At 38.6% G+C, this 18,951-nt stretch overlaps 3 protein-coding genes across 3 annotated transcripts; all 3 read left to right on the forward strand.

Annotated features, from left to right (window-relative positions):
* Positions 1 to 833: 833 nt before the first annotated feature.
* Positions 834 to 3,361, forward strand: cwc15 (CWC15 spliceosome associated protein homolog). The gene is made up of 7 exons (XM_007563115.2): positions 834 to 928; positions 1,324 to 1,465; positions 1,766 to 1,878; positions 1,991 to 2,094; positions 2,584 to 2,694; positions 2,831 to 2,958; positions 3,044 to 3,361. The coding sequence occupies exons 2-7, from the start codon at positions 1,335 to 1,337 to the stop codon at positions 3,171 to 3,173; spliced, it is 717 nt and encodes a 238-aa protein (XP_007563177.1). The 5' UTR covers positions 834 to 928; positions 1,324 to 1,334; the 3' UTR covers positions 3,174 to 3,361.
* A 487-nt stretch (positions 3,362 to 3,848) lies between these two features.
* Positions 3,849 to 11,344, forward strand: mtmr2 (myotubularin related protein 2). Its single transcript, XM_007563116.2, has 17 exons — positions 3,849 to 4,109; positions 5,101 to 5,203; positions 5,301 to 5,324; positions 5,508 to 5,574; positions 5,718 to 5,812; positions 5,895 to 5,999; positions 6,112 to 6,216; positions 6,294 to 6,377; positions 6,458 to 6,607; positions 6,684 to 6,872; positions 7,303 to 7,488; positions 7,575 to 7,781; positions 7,875 to 7,967; positions 8,062 to 8,175; positions 9,583 to 9,759; positions 9,847 to 9,963; positions 10,059 to 11,344. The coding sequence occupies exons 1-17, from the start codon at positions 4,033 to 4,035 to the stop codon at positions 10,119 to 10,121; spliced, it is 1,956 nt and encodes a 651-aa protein (XP_007563178.1). The 5' UTR covers positions 3,849 to 4,032; the 3' UTR covers positions 10,122 to 11,344.
* A 1,139-nt stretch (positions 11,345 to 12,483) lies between these two features.
* fam76b (family with sequence similarity 76 member B) lies at positions 12,484 to 18,247 on the forward strand. The gene is made up of 10 exons (XM_007563118.2): positions 12,484 to 13,037; positions 13,962 to 14,026; positions 14,113 to 14,167; positions 14,294 to 14,449; positions 14,542 to 14,738; positions 15,477 to 15,527; positions 15,625 to 15,702; positions 15,848 to 15,983; positions 16,108 to 16,209; positions 17,122 to 18,247. The coding sequence occupies exons 1-10, from the start codon at positions 12,951 to 12,953 to the stop codon at positions 17,209 to 17,211; spliced, it is 1,017 nt and encodes a 338-aa protein (XP_007563180.1). The 5' UTR covers positions 12,484 to 12,950; the 3' UTR covers positions 17,212 to 18,247.
* The last annotated feature ends 704 nt before the right edge of the window (positions 18,248 to 18,951 follow it).

An 18,951-nucleotide genomic window follows, 5' to 3' on the forward strand; every position in this document is an offset into this window, starting at 1 on the left:
AACTGCACAGCCAGAAACACATGTTCAGCTCAACAAATGTAAAAGATTAGTTAGAAACTTTTGTAGTGGGAAAACATGTAAACCGTAATAAATAAAGTTTGTTTTTTTTATGAGGTACTACAAAGGCGGTCAAAAAAGAGAAAAAAACAATTGAAGAGTTATATTGCATTTCAGATTCCCACATAGCAATTTAATTATAAATTGAAAAGTTCTACAGCATTTCCTTTTTGAAGAATCATTTTGGGTTAATAAAGACAGAAATCTTACTATGTGTCTAAAATACTACATTGCTGGTTGACAGGGCAATGGTTACAATATGCATAACCTTTGTATGAATCACAGGTTTTACGTAAACGCTTCGAAATTTCAGTTTCATTTAAAAAATTATGTTTTCTCAAAATAAGTGGCAGCTTTTGTGCTGTACGTCTAAGAATTAAATTTTGATCTAGAAAGACTTGCTTTCTGGCATTGCATAATGATTATGTCTTAGTATTCAAGTACGTTTTGGTTCTTTAGGCTCGATCTTTCAAAATTTAGCTTTTGTGCCAGACGAACATTTACATACGAACACTAAAAACAGTTTGGCAGTAAATGACAACACAGGTTTAAGGGTTTATACATTATCTGCTAATACCTGCCCTCTACCGTCTCTTCCGTAACACTGCAAGTGTTTCTAAAGAAAAAAATTGGAGTAGACAAGTGGCTCGTTTTTATCTGTTGACACCCGTTTAAATTTTAAAAATAAAATTGTTTATAAATACAAATATATTTCACAAAGTTATGATGATACAATTTTGTGCCAAGATCAAAATATATGTTTTGTCCGAGGTCTATAAACGCATCTTTTCCCTTTTTTTAAATATGTTTATTCCGGAAATGACGCCACACAGATTCGAGAAGCTGTCTTTTGTCGTGTGCTAGCAGCCTGGTAAGTATTCACCCTTTGGAAAAAGCCTTTTTATAACCATGTGTTTCATATAGAGAGTAAAAATGTACACAGCTTACCATTTAAAAGAATATTATACTTTCACTCCCTTTGAGTGGAACATTTATGATACACATTTCACGAGACAAGCTTTGTTGAACCATTTTAGCCTGTAGGTATGTCTTTAGCATTTCTAGCTAACATGCTAACTTTGTCTCTAAAGTCTGTTGATAATTTAGTAGGATTGTCTAATCACAGTTAGATTAATCCTAACAAACAATGCAGATTTTTTTGTTGCGTTGAATATTGTAACGATGATGTGAAATACTTTAAGACAAAACTAATACCTTGTTTTGCCACCAGATATTTATTTAATGTGTTACGTTTTAATAAAACAGAGCCGTCCAAGATGACTACAGCTGCAAGACCCACGTTTGAGCCTGCGAGAGGAGGCAGGGGGAAAGGAGAGGGAGATCTGAGTGCTCTTTCCAAGCAGTATTCCAGCCGAGATCTTCCAGGTCATACAAAGATCAAGTACAGGTCTGTAGATCGAATATAAGAGGTAATTAAAATTTTCATGAGTAGATTTTATGGTTTTTCAAAGGAGATCGACTGGTAGAGCTCTGAATTAATTCATTCTACCTCCCAACCTATGCCCTCGATCATGACAGCTAGAGCAAAATCCTCTGGGATAATGATCTAATATTTGCTTTTTCTGTTGGGTGTTCATTTGGAGGAGGTTACAGTAAAGAGACTGCTTTGTGTCATCGTAAGTTATTTTTAGGTGGTGTTTTTTTTTTCTTTTCTTTTGTTGTACAATAAATTCTGCCCGGTGCTCAGGCAACCCACCCAGGATGCCCCCGAGGAGGTGCGTGCCCGTGACTTCCGCAGGGAGCTGGAGGAGAGGGAACGTGTTGTTTCCCGTGACAAGACCAGAGAGAGGGGACCCAGAGGTTATTGTTTTTAAAAAATAATAATAATCTTAGGTTATATTTCTGATACAGTTCCTAATTATTCAATTGTTTTTTATACACGGGATCAATTATTAGTATTTGTGTTTTCCAGAACACACCACATCCTCATCATCATCCTCTTCATCATCTTCAAAGAGGCCCAGACTGGATCAAATCCCAGCAGCAAACCTTGATGCCGATGACCCTCTGACTGACGTAAGTACAAAAAGTTTCTCTTGATGTTTTGTTGTATTTGTCCAATAAAATTGATTATAAATCGTATTTAGAAGTCTTTGGTAATATATTTGTATCTCAGTCTAGTTAAAGCTGCTCTCCTAAAACAAAAGTTCACTAAAGATAGCTTACTGATTATTAAATGGGCTACAATGGGTCATTGCTCATACAATTGTCAATAAACAGCACAACATAACTGCATTAAATCATAGTTTTGAAGGTCTTGTTACTTTTTGTACTACTTGTGTAATCACCCCTTGAAAATATAGCAAAAACAATCCTAACAATACTTGTTGTTTGTGGGATTTGAAGTTTATTGATTTCACAACAAATCAAAATTCTTCTGACAATAAACAAAGTTCACTTTAACAATAAATGGTGTTATATTTGTGAACCTCACTGCTAACTTTAAACGTCCTGTTTAAAACTCTCATTGGACTCCCTTTCTCATTCTCTCTTCATCCTTCTAAGGATGATGAAGATGAAGACTCTGAGGAAGACAGTGATGATGATGACACTGCTGCCCTCCTGGCTGAACTGGACAAGATCAAGAAAGAGCGAGCTGAGGAGCAAGAACGCAAAGTAACGACTGAACGCTCGTGTTTCTGCTTATTGTTGAAATGGATTTACAGTCATTAAATGTTAGAAAGGAGCTGAATGACATCTCTTTGGGCTTAGTTCCTTTATTTTATTTTATTTTGTTTGTTTTCCACTTCAGGAGCGAGAGCAGAAGGCAGAAGAAGAGAGGATTCGAATGGAAAATATCTTGAGTGGCAATCCCCTGATTAACTTGGCCGGCCAGCAGCAACAGAACCAAGCTCAAAATACATTTAGAGTCAAAAGGAGGTACATTTCTCAGACAGAAAACATTTGTGTGTGTGTGCGTGTTGTTTATCACCACCAGTAACCTTCTCATGCATCATCTCTTTAGGTGGGACGACGATGTTGTGTTTAAAAATTGTGCCAAAGGAGTGGATGAGGCACGGAAAGAGAAACGCTTTGTCAACGATACGCTGCGCTCAGAGTTCCACAAGAAGTTTATGGAAAAATATGTAAAGTAAAAGACTTGCTCTGTACTTTATTGGATCATTTGTATCATCTTTGGTCTACAACCCTCAAATGGTAGATGGCATCTGCTGCCATTGAAATTCATTAGACCTTGCAGAGTTAACAGGTAAATGGCTGTATATAAATGAGGTGCATCCTTTGTTTAAATTTTGTGAAAACATTTTAAAATGTGATTTAACATTTATTTCTGTGGTTTATTTTTTATTTCAATAAACAATGACTTGGCTCACAGTATGTTTCCTGTGAAATGTCTCTTCAAATATAGTTCTGTTGAATGTCAAACGGAAGTGAAATTTAAAATCTTTCCCTTAGGAAATAATTTTATGTCTTTTTATAAAAAGACATTATGTTCCTTGATAAAAAAAAATCAATATGCTCGGGGTATCTGAATAATGAGGGAATAATTTAAATGCATGCCACACTTTTCAAATTTTAATTTGTAAAAAAATTATTTCATGACCTATCATCATTAAACTACCAGAAAAAGTTGTAATGTGACAACTTCACCATATTATTTATAAAAGTTTGATACAATCTCTCAATGAGTGTCCTTAACCTTTTATTTCTGTCTAGTTATATAAAATAAAAATATTTTTTTGTAATCATGTTATCTAAATATCAAGTGGGCTGCTAATATCTCAGACAACCGGCAGAGGGCGCCATCCTTCACAATGTCCTGCTTGTGACAGGGATTGGGAGGCTTCTGGGAAAAAATGGCAGCTTCCTTTTGTTTGTGAGGATTCGCTATGCTGGGAGTAAGCATTTAAAAGCGGTGTTCAGCGGAAACTCCGGTCTACATCACGTTTTCGGAGCTCGTCCTGCCCTTTACTTAGACTTTTGAAGCAGGAGAAGATGGAGAAGAGCGGCAGCGTCGATAGTTTGGGCTCGAAACCCTCTTCCCGACAGCCAAGTGTTGATTCATTGTCCAGGTAGCTAAACCATTCACATCTTATTGCTTTTAAATGTGGGTAAAAGTCTGAAAATTCATGCACTAATGAATATAGGGGCTTCTTAAACGTGTTTAATGTTTTCGTCCTCCTGTGTCATGGGTGTAATTTTAGTAGCGAGTGTTTAAACTCCAATAATTAAGTCCGCTTCCTAAATTGTCACAAGACGATCAGATGTCATTGCAATAGGACAAGAGCTTGGCTTGCATGTGTCAGTTCTTCTTAATGTTTCTGAGTTCAGTTGGTTGTCTGATATAAAAGCTCATGGAAGCAATAAAACCTCTGTAAAACATTTAATTTAAAATTAAAACTGTGTGTAAGACAGACATGGGCGTTGTGCATTCTGTGATACCACCTGCCTTTTTATTCAGCTCAGTTTCGTGTACATTATATTCAAATACATAAAGTTCAAAATTATCCTAATTATAATTCAATACATTATAATGTAGTGACAGTGGAAAGGAACCGCTCGATTTTTGCAAGAAGAAACCTCCAGCAAAACCAGGCTTAGTTTGAGAATACAGGAAAAGTTGACTTGCTAGATAGAAATGGACATTTATTGTATTATCTCAGAACATTTCTCCCTGTCCTGATAAGACTATTGATTTATAGTGACATTGATAAATTCACAATAACAGCATTGGACAGACATACAGTTAAATATTTTTAAGAACTTTTAAAGTAATTACAATAGATAACACTGAATATCATGATCAGGAAAGCAATCCATAAATATTAATTGAAGTTCATGGTTATGTGACAATACGTGAAAGACTCGTATGGGTGTAGAAGCTTTTAACTGTGCGCTACAGATCTATAGTAACTCGATGAATCTGATGCAAAAGGGGTATTGGCTGCAGAAGGCTGGTTGCATTCATACAGCCAGCAATTTATCGTCAAACATAAATCTAAGTTAAAGGAAGAAAGATTAAATCATGTTCTCGTCGTCTGTTTTTGTTTTATCCGTTCTCAGCACTTCCACCTCTCGCTCCGACCGCTCCGCCCAGGCCAAACCTCCATCTGTTTTGTCCTCCGACTCTGTGTCGACATCTGCAGAGTTTTCCCCTGAGCTCCGGGTTAGTTGCCTGCGTGCAGCTCATTGATATTCTGCAGCTTGATAAAAATGAGTTTTCATAACTAAAGCATCACTCTCCTCATTTATGCATCCCCCAGGTGAAGCCCAAAGCCACTGCCAAGGTATGTTATCGTATAAGTTTCTGAGCCAAAATCAGCAACTTTTCAAACCTCTGAGTGAAACTTGTAAAGTTAACGTAACGTTGCATTAGTTCTCCATGATTTATTTGGGTATTTTAAAAAATTTCTATAAATCTGTGGATATTTGAGATGGAATGACTGCTTTGCATGTTGGATGTTTTGTAGAAGGCACATAGGGACTCAGATAAAGAAGAACCACAGTTGCTTCCGAACGAAACTGTGCAAGATATGGGTAATTTATTTCCTTTTTTTGCTTGGGATTTAAAGGGCTAGCACTGAAAGTAAACTATTATCTTAAAATTACTTTAAAAAAAATTCTTGAATAATTGAGCTTAATCTTGTTTTTTTTTTTGTTTTGTTTTTTTTCCCCAATAGCACCTGACATTACCTACTTCTGTCCTTTCACTGGAGCGCTGAGGGGAACAGTGATGGTCACCAACTACAGGCTTTTCTTTAAGTCCATGGACAAGGTGCGTGTGGACCATGTTAAAGATGGAAACGCTGTTAAGTAGTTTGAAGAATAATTCTTGTTCTTTTGTTGCTCGTATCTAGGATCCGGCGTTTATGCTGGATTTGCCTCTCGGAGTTGTAAGTCGAGTGGAAAAAATTGGAAATACTTCGAGCCGTGCCGACTCGTCATATGGAGTAGTTTGCAAGGTGAATACCTGGTGTTTCATACTTAGAGAAAACTGGATGATTCATCACACGTCACTTATTTAAAACCTACATTTCTACTGTTGCTAATTATTTTTTTTTTGCTACTTTGCAGGACATGCGCATTCTGCGATTTTCACACAAGCAGGTGGATGACACTCTCAAGAAGTCAATTTTTGAAGTTCTGATGAAATTTGCATTTCCTGTTTCAAACGGACTGGTGAGTCGCTCTCCAACTCACGGCTGCTGATGCATTGACGCAGCACAACCGCTTCATTTCTCCTCCTCACTACACAGCAAATCTTTGCCTTTGAATACGGGCAAGTTTTTCCTGAAAACGGATGGAAGGTGTACGATCCCATATCGGAGTATAAAAGACAGGTAATTCCAGGAGCACCGAGCTTTCATGTTTTGCTGAATCTTATTAGAAGCATTCTTACAGATGTTTTTTTCGTTCTCAGGGTATACCCAATGAAAGCTGGAGGATAACGAAGGTAAACGACCACTTTGAGCTCTGCGACACATACCCATCCACTCTGGTGGTTCCGGTCAACATACCAGACGAAGAGCTGAAGAGAGTGGCAGCTTTTAGAGCGAAAGGCAGGATACCTGTGAGTAATCCATCCCGAACGTCCACGACTTGGTCTCGCCGACGGTGCCAATGTTCTCCTGACCTTCATGTGGCAGGTGCTGTCATGGATCCACCCGGAGAGCCAGGCCACAGTGACGCGCTGCAGCCAGCCGACGGTCGGAGTGAACGGGAAGCGCAGCAAGGAGGATGAGAAATACCTGCAGGCGATCATGGATGCCAATGCTCAGTCCCATAAGCTTTTCATTTTCGATGCCAGACCGAGCGTCAACGCCGCTGCCAACAAGGTCGATATTATGAATCTTTAAAAAGCAGCTTTTACTTGAATTTTATAGAAGGATATAATTAGAGCTGCTAGAACCTATTACAAAAACGGCAGAATGAATTTAGAGGTATGACTGTTTTTATATCGAGAGAGTAATTTTATCAGCTCCTAAGCAGATCAAAAGTGATTTCATGCACTCTTTCATTAGCAGAAAAGATTATGTGGACATACATTATACTCCTGTGTGAAAAGTCTTAAAATAATTGCCTTTTATTGTGTTTTCATTTCTACACTGCAAACTGAAAATATCACCTTTTAATGTGAGAAAATCTGTTCTTTTGCTATTTTTAATCTCTGCTACGCACAAAGATTCCATGTTTTTAATGAAGCTTGAATCGATTGTTAAGAGCTAGGGGGGAAAAAACCTTTTTTTCCTCGCTTCCTCTCTGCAGATGAAAGGCGGTGGATATGAAAGTGAGGACGCATATCAGAACGCCGAGCTCGTGTTCTTGGACATCCACAACATCCACGTCATGCGGGAGTCGCTGCGCAAACTCAAAGACTTAGTTTACCCCAACATCGAGGACTCCCATTGGCTGTCCAACCTGGAATCCACTCACTGGCTCGAACACATCAAGGTGGGCAGGATTAACTACAAAAACGAGCCACCCGCATGACATTTCTTAGCTACTTTGTGTTCATTTTTCTGCTGGCGTGTTTCCAGCTGATCCTGGCCGGAGCGCTGAGGATCGCGGACAAGGTGGAGTCTGGGAAAACGTCCGTGGTGGTCCACTGCAGCGACGGCTGGGACCGGACCGCCCAGCTCACCTCTCTGTCCCTGCTTATGCTGGACGGTTACTACAGAACCATCCGCGGCTTCGAAGTGCTGCTCGAGAAAGAGTGGCTGAGTTTTGGACATCGCTTCCAGCAGGTAAACTGAAACGTTTTTATCCCTTAAAAGATGAAATTTGTATGTTGTAGTTTAAAAATACATAACCGACTTTCCTCATCGTGGGTTTGTCAGCGTATCGGTCACGGCGATAAAAACCACAGCGATGCAGACCGCTCACCTGTCTTTATCCAGTTCATTGACTGTGTGTGGCAGTTGACTCGACAGGTAAGTGAAGGATGACCGTGCGAGACATTTCTGTGTGGAGAAAGTGACGCTTGGAAGATAATATGTATCTTTTTTTTTTTTTTAACTATTGAAGTTTCCTGCAGCTTTTGAGTTTAACGAATACTTCCTGGTAACAATCCTGGATCATCTCTACAGCTGCCTGTTTGGGACATTCCTGTGCAACAGTGAACAGCAAAGGTTGAAGGAAGTAAGGGCCCTTTTGATTCTGCATTTAGTCACTTTTACTGCTAGACGTTGCTGTCACACTCCTTGCCACATATATTATGAAATCTAAAAACACGCTTCACATTTTGTGAAACATCAAATCCTGTTGTATTTATTTGTGTGTGTTGCTCAATATTTGTATGAATGTTTTTGGGGGTGAAAAGTGTAAAATGTTCAGATTGTATTGTGTTAGGACAGAGTAAGGCCTTTTTTTTCTCCAGTTTTTCCTCTCTGCTTCTTGTGTGGGATTAAAGTTTAATGCTTTTCGCAAAATTCAAACCTCCGAGTTGTAAAAAATGTATTAGTTGAGATCAGTGCAAACTCGGGATTAGAGTTCACCTCCTCAACATTCTAAACTAAATTTAGTCTCCACTTTACGCGCATCATTCCCCAATTAGCATGTTAACTATTATCACCTGGCCTTTGCCACTGTTTTTACATCTTTTTAATCCGCCTTTGCTTTTATTACTCACTTAAACTGTAATTCAATGTGGCTTAAGTCTCTATAAAAGGGATCCTATTTACATATTTTCCTGCCTTAGTTGTCACAAATTACGATGAGTGAGATTTTTAACTGGAAAACGGTCGATTAAACCTCCTTCGGTCATTGCATCCATTGTCAAAGCTCATTGATATTACAGTTGACCTTCTTAAATTATATCATGGTTAAGTTTGAGCCCATGTTTTACTTTTACAATGGTCAAAGAAAAAAGCTAGAAGTTGCCAGCATTCAGCAGGCTGTATCTCTGCTGTACCTGCAAACTGGAACTGTGCAATATATCGAATTGCTGTCAGCATCTCTAACTGCTTTATGTCTATTTCTTTGTGGTTGAGATGCTGACATTGACAGAAAATGGTGGCAAATAATACAAAAGGAAGAAGTGACGCAAGTGGCAGCAAAACCAGGTTAAGAGAAAGTGGGAGGGGGGGACAATCCACTGGTTTAGATAAAAGCTTTACGTCATCATCATATATCTATTCCATACACATAAAAAGGTCAATAGTAAAAAGATAAACAAGATTTCACTTCTTAAACGTTCATATTTAAGATGTTTCCATGGAGAACAAAGCGGACTTGTAGGCAGATTTCTTGTTTTTGCACACAAACTTGGAGAATAAAACAGATTCTGATTGTTTTTAGTTGACTTTAAAGTGAATTATATTATATGCACATGCAACCTGTCCAAAACCTACGCATTTAAATAAATTGTAAATAAAGTAGTTTTATTAAGTTGGAAGGTTTCAGCAAATTCACGTATATTTTTTTTTATAGAATCATAACGCGGATTCACAATAGTGCGACGGGGACAGGATCTTTTAAACAAATAATAAAAACAGTCAAGATGATGCAGAAACATTAATGCGGTTGTTTTTTCTTCTTAACTTAAAGGAGATTCCCAAGAGGACGGTCTCGGTGTGGTCCTACATCAACAGCCAGCTGGAGGAGTTCACCAATCCAATGTATGTGAACTACTCAAACCAGGTGCTGTTCCCCGTTATCAGCTTGCGCCACCTGGAGCTTTGGTCTGGCTACTACATCCGCTGGAACCCTCGCATGAAACCGCAGGTATATCATGAAATCTTCTCTCTGTTAGTTGTTTCTCAAGTGCTCCAAAGCTGAAAATGTAGGCTTCTTTTGTCCATCTTCGACAAGGAACCTATTCACCAGCGCCACAAAGAGCTGCTGGCGAAGCGAGCCGAGCTTCAGAAGAGAGTGAACGAGCTCCAGAGGGAGGTGACGAACCGCTCTGCTTCATCGTCTTCGGAGAGGGCAGGCTCACCCACTCGCTCCATCACTCCCGTGCAAACCTTTGTTTGACACTCAATGTCTTTATGAAAGCGTGAAAGTGTTTTTTTTTATGCCAGGGAGAACATTGGAAAACTAGGAATCAGTGTCATAACTGGATCCAAGAAGAGCCTCTGTGTTGATCCGCCTCTTTAGGGGACGAATGCACCACCACCACAACAGGCAGAGATGTGTGACTATTCGGGTAGAGTGTGTTTACGTTGGAGATCACTGGACTGCAGCCATATATAAAATACTAGTCCTGTGAGGTAGGAGGGCATGTAAAAAAAAATAATAATAAAGAAGGACTTTAATGCCTGTTAACCCACCCACAATCAGTGTTTGTTTTAATTACACTAGTTATCATTTTGGTTATTTTTTTATGCCTTATGCTTCATAGGAACACTCACTCCACCACTTCATGTTCATTTCAAAGCACAACAGCACAATTTGTAAACAAATAGTGCTGCAAAAAAACCAGAAGAAAACCCAAGTGTTCTTTGAGTTTGTACATATGTGTTTCAACCAATAACTAAAAAGAAATGATGCTAACATTTTTAACACTTGCTTTGTCTTCATAAATCAATCCTGTTAGACTGTTGCGACCAAATATCTGTTTTAATTTGAGAAGGGATACTACGTATGACATTCCTTTTACTGAGCAATTCAACTTTTGTAAGTTTAATTTCTCTAAGAAGCTAACATTATTTATTATCCTGTACTATGGACTTGTTATGAACTCTAAGCTTCCTCTTTCTCTTAGTCTCATAATCTAATTTTTTTTTGGGTGATATCAGTAAGTTGCAGTGGATATGCAATAATTTGGGTTTGTTTTGGTTATTAAATGTAGTGTAATAATTAGAATCTGTGCCTTTCGTACAAATCAAGAGTAAAAACTCAAATGTGCACAATGATGATAAAAACACTTGCATGAAACACTAATCAGCCTCATGATGTTTTCCTCCTATGTAAGCTGTTGAAATGTTTGGTAACTTCCCTAATAGCACTATCAGTAATGATCTCTAGTTTATAAAAAGTGCCTTTCATGGTTAAAAAAAAAAAAAGAAAGAAAGGTTGACTCTATTGGTGGGAACTCTGATGTTATGTTTCTACATTGTAGCTTTTAAATATCTAATCCCCACTAACAAACTAATTGTTCTTTAATTATTATTCCACTACATCTTTCTCTGTGTACATCTCTGTCACTGATATTGTTCCTTTAAAATGTAGAACTATTAGTCATAAACGTCCACACCATTCCTTATGCTGTGCTCCCTACCTTTATTGGTCTGTTTCCTGCAATGTCAAGTGTACTGTCAGATGTCAAACCGTATTAAACTATTTAATAAAAAGGGACACTGTGGAGTCATTTTTAATGTTTGTGAGTGGATAATGTTGAATTCTTTAGATTGGCACATAATTACATAATTAAATTGGTAGGTGAGTAGTTGTGTCATACAGTTTATGCACGTGTTTTGATTTTCTGAAGATTAAACTGTGACCAGTGAGATATGCAAAGGTTGGGATATTGTTGTAAACTTTACACCAACTTTCTCCCTGATCTGTCTGCAGTGTTACTTGGTTTTCATGATGCTGTTTAATCACTAATGACCTCTCGCAAAACTCTTGAGGAACATTGGATGGTAACACTTTATTTGAAGGGGGTTGAATAAGACTGACATGACACTGTCATAAACATGACATAACACCTGTCATGAACATCAATAAGTCTTCATAAATATTTATGACTGTTGTCATAAAGCGTCATTCGGTAAATTATTAAAATACAAAGTTGACATTATTCAAAATGTCTTTGTTATGACAACTTGACATTAACCAAGAAATCATTACTGATATAAATTTGTTATAAAAGAATTACTGATTGCACTTTAAAAATTAGGTAACTTTATGTTATTAAAGGTAAAGTTTAAACAGTTATGATTTCTTGGTTAATGTCAAGTTGTCATAACAAAGACATTTTGAATAATGTCAACTTTGTATTAAAAGTGTCATAATTTACCGAATGACGCTTTATGACAACAGTCATAAATATTCATGAAGACTTATTCATGTTCATAACAGGTGTTATGTCATGTTTATGACAGTGTCATGACAGTCTTATTCAGCCCCCTTCAAATAAAGTGTTACCCATTGGATTTTATTAGGGGTATAAAATGTTCACCACACTTTTCTGTTTTTATTGGTCACATACAATCACAAAGAAATACATTTAACTATGGTTGGAACTTGCCAGGATTCCCCTGAATGGATAACTTCAGATTCAGGTTAAATTGAAATGTATTTATAATATCCAGCGGTGCCTCCGTGTTATCACTTTTTTGCTTGCAAAACGGCTTCCAGTCATATAAACACCTTAAAGCGTTTTAAAATACTCAAGCCAACTTGCTGTTAACGCAAGTGTAGTGGATATTGAAAACTGTTAACATTTGTGCGGGCCCCTGATTGGCTGAGCTAATTTCAAACTGCAAATCCCGCGGACGGATGTTGTGTCGCGATAGGTTTCCTTCCTTCTTCGGGAGCTGTCGGCCTCTTCCGGTTACATGACACAAAAAGAGACAAGGAAAATACATTTCTCGGCGAGAACAGCAGAAACTTGAGCCCCGCGGAGTTCATTGTTGATGAGGATTAATTCCGAGGCGACGCTATTAAAAGCCAAGGAGAAGCCATTGCGGCGGGACGACGCAGCGAGAGAGCCTGGAGATCAGGACTTTATTGTTCTTCGCCGCTCGCTCCCTCCAGCTGAGCTATTTCTGTATTTGCCCTGCGCTACGTAGCCGAGCGGGCTAACGTCGGCCAGCGCTGGATGCCAACGCGGTGTGTTTTTCCCAGCTCTCAGTTGAGCAACAGCGAGCGGCTCCGACGGTGAAAACAGCGCGGCTAATCCGTTCGGTTCGCAGCTGGACCTCGGTGTTCCTCGGCTAGGTCGGACGACTGCTCAGGTTGGGGCGAGAATGGCAACGTCGGCTCTGTACGCCTGCACGAAGTGTAACCAGCGGTACCCCTTCGAGGAGCTGTCGCAGGGCCAGCAGCTTTGCAAGGTTGGAGAGCATGAGAGGGAGGACGACCCAAACAATCACGACCTTAGGAGTGTAGTTGTGTGCGGATTGTTTGGTTGTGGCCACCTTGGAGAGATTTAGCAAGGGCTCAGATTATGTAACAAGTTGGAAAACGTCCACATGAACGTAATGTTCATTTTATTGTAGATTTAATAGCGGTGTTACCACACCCTGACCTGCTGAACACTTGTTATACTGGTCACTTACTGTACATATTATTCAGACGTGTTGCTCCTGTGGTGCTGCTTGTATGGTGGTACAGCTGATAATTAAAGGCCTTTTAAGTCACATTTAAGCCTTATAATTTCCACATGCCCTTAATTAGCTTCTACAAATTAATGTTTCAGACTAAAAAAAAAAGAAGAAAAAAGTCCCCTAATCACCTCTGAATTAACTGCTCTTAAAGTTTCTAACTGAATTAAATCATTAATTGACTGCCATACTGTCTTTATAAAGTTGAAGGATACCAACTTAAAACAAGTAAACAATTTCTCCTGTGATAATGAGTCACAAAAGAAAAAAGGGAGGGGGAAATTAACTGTGTATGAGATAAAAAATATTGGCATTCCCGGTACAGATGTTAAATAAAATAAATTTATATTGTAATGTGCGTTAGCAGAATCTCACATTTAAAAAAGTTAAAAACTCTGTGCCTCCTTGCAATTCTCCAAAATGGGGAAAACAAGAGAGCATGCCATTCATCTAAGGCTGACTTGTCGATCTGGATTAATAAATAAGAAAATGGATACAATCAAGAATCTATGAGACATTCTCCATCAGATTGAAAATATAAATGCATCTCGACATAAAAACAATCTGAATTTATTTTAAAGCTTTTTACACGTATTTATACCAAGTGTGCCAATAACTGGAGGCTTCTGTACTTATTTTTTCTTTCTTTTGCAGGAGTGTCGTATTGCACACCCAATAGTGAAGTGTACATACTGCAGATCTGAGTTTCAGCAGGAGAGGTGAGAAGGGCTCCACTATTTTCTATTATGTCTTATTTGGGATTTTTTATTTTTTGTGGATTCAAACTCTGTTTGTTCCTCTACAGTAAAACAAATACAATTTGCAAGAAATGTGCCCAGAACGTCAAACAGTTCGGAACGGTGAGTAGTAGAATCTTACAAATTAGTTTTCACACAAATTAGTGCTCCCAAACCATCTGAAATTGCCTGTGACTGTTTCGTGTCCACATCCTGTTTTCAAAAGTTCTTCTTCATCTGTTTTTGCAGCCCAAACCCTGCCAGTACTGTAACATAATTGCAGCTTTCATCGGGACAAAATGCCAGCGGTGTACTAACTCGGAGAAGAAATATGGACCCCCACAGACCTGCGAACAGTGCAAGCAGCAGTGCGCTTTCGACCGCAAGGAGGAAGGCAGAAGAAAGGTGAAAACCAGAGCAGATATCCAGTCTTGAGCTTGCGGCACGTTCGTCACGGGCGGAGTCTCACCGCCTGCTCTCTCTTGCTTGCGCTACAGGTGGACGGCAAGCTGCTGTGCTGGCTCTGCACGCTGTCCTACCGCCGCGTCCTGCAGAAGACTAAAGAACAGAGGAAGGGCTTCGGCTCCTCCAACTCCTCATCCCTGAACGAGAAAGACCACCACTCCAGATCGCATCACCACCATCACCACCACCACCAGCACCACCAGCACAGACACAGCAGCTCCCACCACAAGTATGTCTGCCACAAGTTGTCGCTTCCAGTCAGTAGAGATTCACCAATCTGAACTTTGTGTCCAGTCCTCGCAAATGTTTTCACCTGCAAGATTTCGATTGTGTGTGATTCTGATTTCTCCCCAAACGTAGGAAAACATAAGAGTAGCATTTAAAAAAGTGTTATTTTCTGGTCTTTCTTCAGTACTTATGAAGACCGGAGTCGATGTTGCACCACTTTGTTTGAGAGAGTGTGGACTTGAAAACAGATTTACTAATATTTTAATGTAAATACAATGAATACAGAGACAAAAACAAAATTATAAGGCAGTAATTCATATTATGTTAGAGATTAGCGTGGCTAGCCTTCCAATCTCTTTGTGTATTTGCTAGCGAATGTAGATCTTTATCTTAACTATGATGCTTTTCCAAAACCGGCATGCTTCATGACAGCTGTTGAAAACCTCAATTGAAAAATTAAAGCAACTTTGTTGTAGACTTCCTGTTATCTGCTTTAGATTTTTATTTTTTACTTATTCACTTTCAACCTGAATTAATGGCAGAACGTTTTCTTTTAAATAGGTTTTTTTTTTTTTTTTTACATATCTGTGCTTCACTTTAAGACATCTCGCCAGTCCTGAAAATGGCTAACTTTCAGCCATCGTCAGTATTTTTGTCTGAAAATTGTTCTTTTACTATAGTTGGAGTAAAATGTTTATACCATGAAGTGCAGTTTGCTAAGTTTACCCATCTTTCACAGACTGAGTGGGAGCTTGAGTCCTGAACAGGAGCCGGGACTGTGGAAACAGAGGTACAGCAACTTCAAGTTTGTTAAGTTTACACAACAGCCATTAAAATAATGTTTAAATATTCACAGTTTAGTTTTCCTCCTTGCTTTTCTTTTGCAGCCATAAATCGTCTTCAATCCAGAAGGAGACTCCAAAGAAGAAACCAAAACTGGAGCTGAAGCCATCCAACGGGGACAGGTAGCCCCAGCATTGTCATTTAAGCTCGACTTTATAGCTGCATAATATTTGTCCCACATGTTCAGGAGCTTTTTTTATTATTATTATTATTATTATTATTATTATTATTATTATTTATTATTTGTTTGCTTGTTCATCCCAACAGTAGTTCAATCACCCAGTCCATGGACTCTGGTGGAACAGACAACTTCATTCTCATCAGCCAGCTGAAAGAGGAAGTTATGTCGCTAAAGAGGCTTCTTCAGCAGAGGGATCAGACCATCCTGGAGAAGGATCGAAAGGCGAGTCGTCTTCCATAGATGAACTCCAGCACTAATTATTCAGTCAAAGCTCTGAGTTTCTGCTCTCTTTTTTTTTTTTTTTTTTATCTGCTAATTAAATGTTGCATTTTTTTCCCCCCTCTAGCTCACAGAGCTTAAAGCAGACTTTCAGTACCAGGAGTCAAATATGAGAGTTAAGATGAACCAAATGGAGAAATCACACAAAGAGGCCATGGAGCAGCAGCAGGTGGGGTAGTTGGTGTACGACCGTTCTCTGGAATGATTTGATCTTAAGCTGCTGTTTTGGTTATTTTTAACATGTTCCAAGAAAACTTGGAACATGGTTTTTAGTAGCTGAACTCAGAACTCAGTACAGTTACCAACTTGCTGGTGTACATGATTTTTAAGCTTTGCGTCTCAAATCCACATGTGCAACAAAGGGGTTTACATTTTCAACATTGTGTTGCCCTTTATTCTCACACTTTGACAAATGTCTAAGGTTTTTTTTGTCATTTTATCATAGATTATAGGCATTAATAGTTTAAAAATTCAGCTGTACTTTATTAGTTTTTATAAAAAAACTTTTTTTTTTTGTCTGTGAGGGAGTGATGTTTACACCAGATCAGACTTGGAGGGGAGGAAGAGGTGAAGAAACATAGTTTGAAATTCTTCTCATCAGTTGGATAACATAAATCTTATTACTGTCACTATCTATCAGTTTGCATTATTTAATATAAAATAAAAATCTGAATGTTGTTAGGGTTGGACACAGCGATCAGGTTTTAATTTTCCATAGAAATTTGACCAGACAAAATGCAAACAAAGTTTAGCTTTTTGATGGAGATAAACTTAAATTCAACAAAACACTAAGGAAGTAGAAAATTATCTGGATTCCCAAACTTTGACAGATTTATGGAATGCAAAATTATTTAATTGTCTTTATCAGAGCCGACTTGTACGTGTTGCGATACATCGTTAAATTATTGTTGACAATATATTTTTTATGAATACAGTGAGGAAAGCAATGAGCAGTTTGTTCTTATAACTGAATTTGCACATCACATCTTAGAAACGGTCAATGTGTTTGGTTATTTGAGTCACATCCAGATTTGGAAAGAAATGTATCCACTCTGATTTCACCGTTTGTGTCTTTCCACAGTCCAAGAACAGGGAGCTGATGAAACAAGTGGCCGCCCTCTCGAAAGGCAAAAAGTTTGACCGGACAGGAAGCTCACTGCTGTTGCCCTAACAATAGGCCGGTCTGCGGCTAACGACAAAGAGCGGCTTCATTCTCGCAACACTGTGAGAGTCTCCCTCCTGTGTTTCCTCATTGCCATCTACTTTGATTGCTTCCTGCGATGCCGAAGCCAGAAGCCATGCTGTAAAAGGAAACCAGCTGTTGCATTCAAGAAACCATTCTCTAAAAAGCAGCGTATTTTAGGTGTGTCGCGGCAACAATTGCCTCGAGGGCTTTGACTTTAGATGCCGTGGAGGATGAAGCCCTTGTTTCTAACACTGCCGGGCCAAAACAAAACAAGCTTGGTGTGCTAATGTGGAGAGCATTCTGGTGACTCTTGATTTTATAGATGTCATGCATTTATTTATTCAGCTGTATTTCTTAGTGGGGTTTTTTGTTTTGTTTTGTTTTGTTTTTCCTCAGCATACTGGGACAAAAGCCCACATTCTGGGGGTTTCTTCAATATCAATCATCAGTTATATTTTTCTAAGTGGATGCAAGATGAGCTCTCATTAACAGAAATTATGTGCAACTTTACAATGTATGCAAATGCCGACTGGGTGACCGTCAAACGGCAGAGAACTCCCTGGACTGTCTAAGAAAAACAACCAGTGAGCGCTCTGAATGGCTGTCTGAGGCCTTTTGGTCTCCCATTTTCTCACTGTGTGACAGCTGTAGTGCTTTACTGGTCCTCTGTACTGGAACGGTTGTAACACTGCATGATTTTACTGCCAGAGACCAGAATGATGTTGTGGTGAGACTTCTTTCTCCTCTTTATTTTTAATTACTTTTTTTTTTTAAGGATAACTTTTAAATGTATTTCTGGGCTCAGCCATTGTATTTAAACCATTGCTTCTATCTGTTTTAGTGAGTACATTATGTGTATAGTATGGCCAGTTGAAATACACTTGTCTGTAGAAAATGCTTTTTAAAGGACCACACCTATCACCCTACATTACTGGGTTGGTTTCATACTGTGGCGTTCAGGATCACTTTTGTACTTTTTTCAAACTCAAGTGTTTGAAACTATTAAACTGGCTAAACTGTTGCTGTATGCTTGTTTTCTTGATCATTAGCTAGCTAACTTTCTATTAGCTATCTAACTTCACAGATAATATGAAGCTATCCAATGACAGTTGGATTTAAAACAGTCATTTTTTATTATTTGTACGACTATACCTGACATTTCAAATTATTTAGAGGTGTACAGATGTTTACACCTAAAATGTATATAAAATAAATTAAGTTGAAGCATTTTTGATAACAGTATCTACTCAAAACCTTTAGAAACGCTTTGTTAACCATGCTTCATATACCATATGACAAATAGGTGTTATCGTTTGGGAAGAAGACAGTTCTGTGGTCCAGAGATGAACATGTTAAGTTTGAAAAGCATACTGACCCCAGAACAAAAGCAAAAGTCTTGTAAAGATGCTGGTAAGGGTGTCACTGAGCTAGTCCTCCACCGCCACTCAGAGAGGCAGAAGCCATTTCTCGAAAATCAACCTAAAACTGATTGCAGAAGGTTAAAAATTGGGCACAAACGGACAATGTTTCCAAGAATACCATTAACTTAGTTGCAAAGTGGCATGAGAACGGTAAAGAAGCTGCTTTGGGGTGGACGTCACATACCAAAATGGCCCACAAACCAGACTCAAATACACAATTTCTGACAGGCGAAATGGGTCGAGTCCATCAAACATTATTTATTTATTTAACTTTATTGAACATATTCTTTACTTCAGTAGTTTA

Source organism: Poecilia formosa, unplaced genomic scaffold (assembly GCF_000485575.1).
Source record: "Poecilia formosa unplaced genomic scaffold, Poecilia_formosa-5.1.2 Scaffold145, whole genome shotgun sequence".
NCBI classification, from domain to species: Eukaryota; Metazoa; Chordata; class Actinopteri; order Cyprinodontiformes; family Poeciliidae; genus Poecilia; species Poecilia formosa.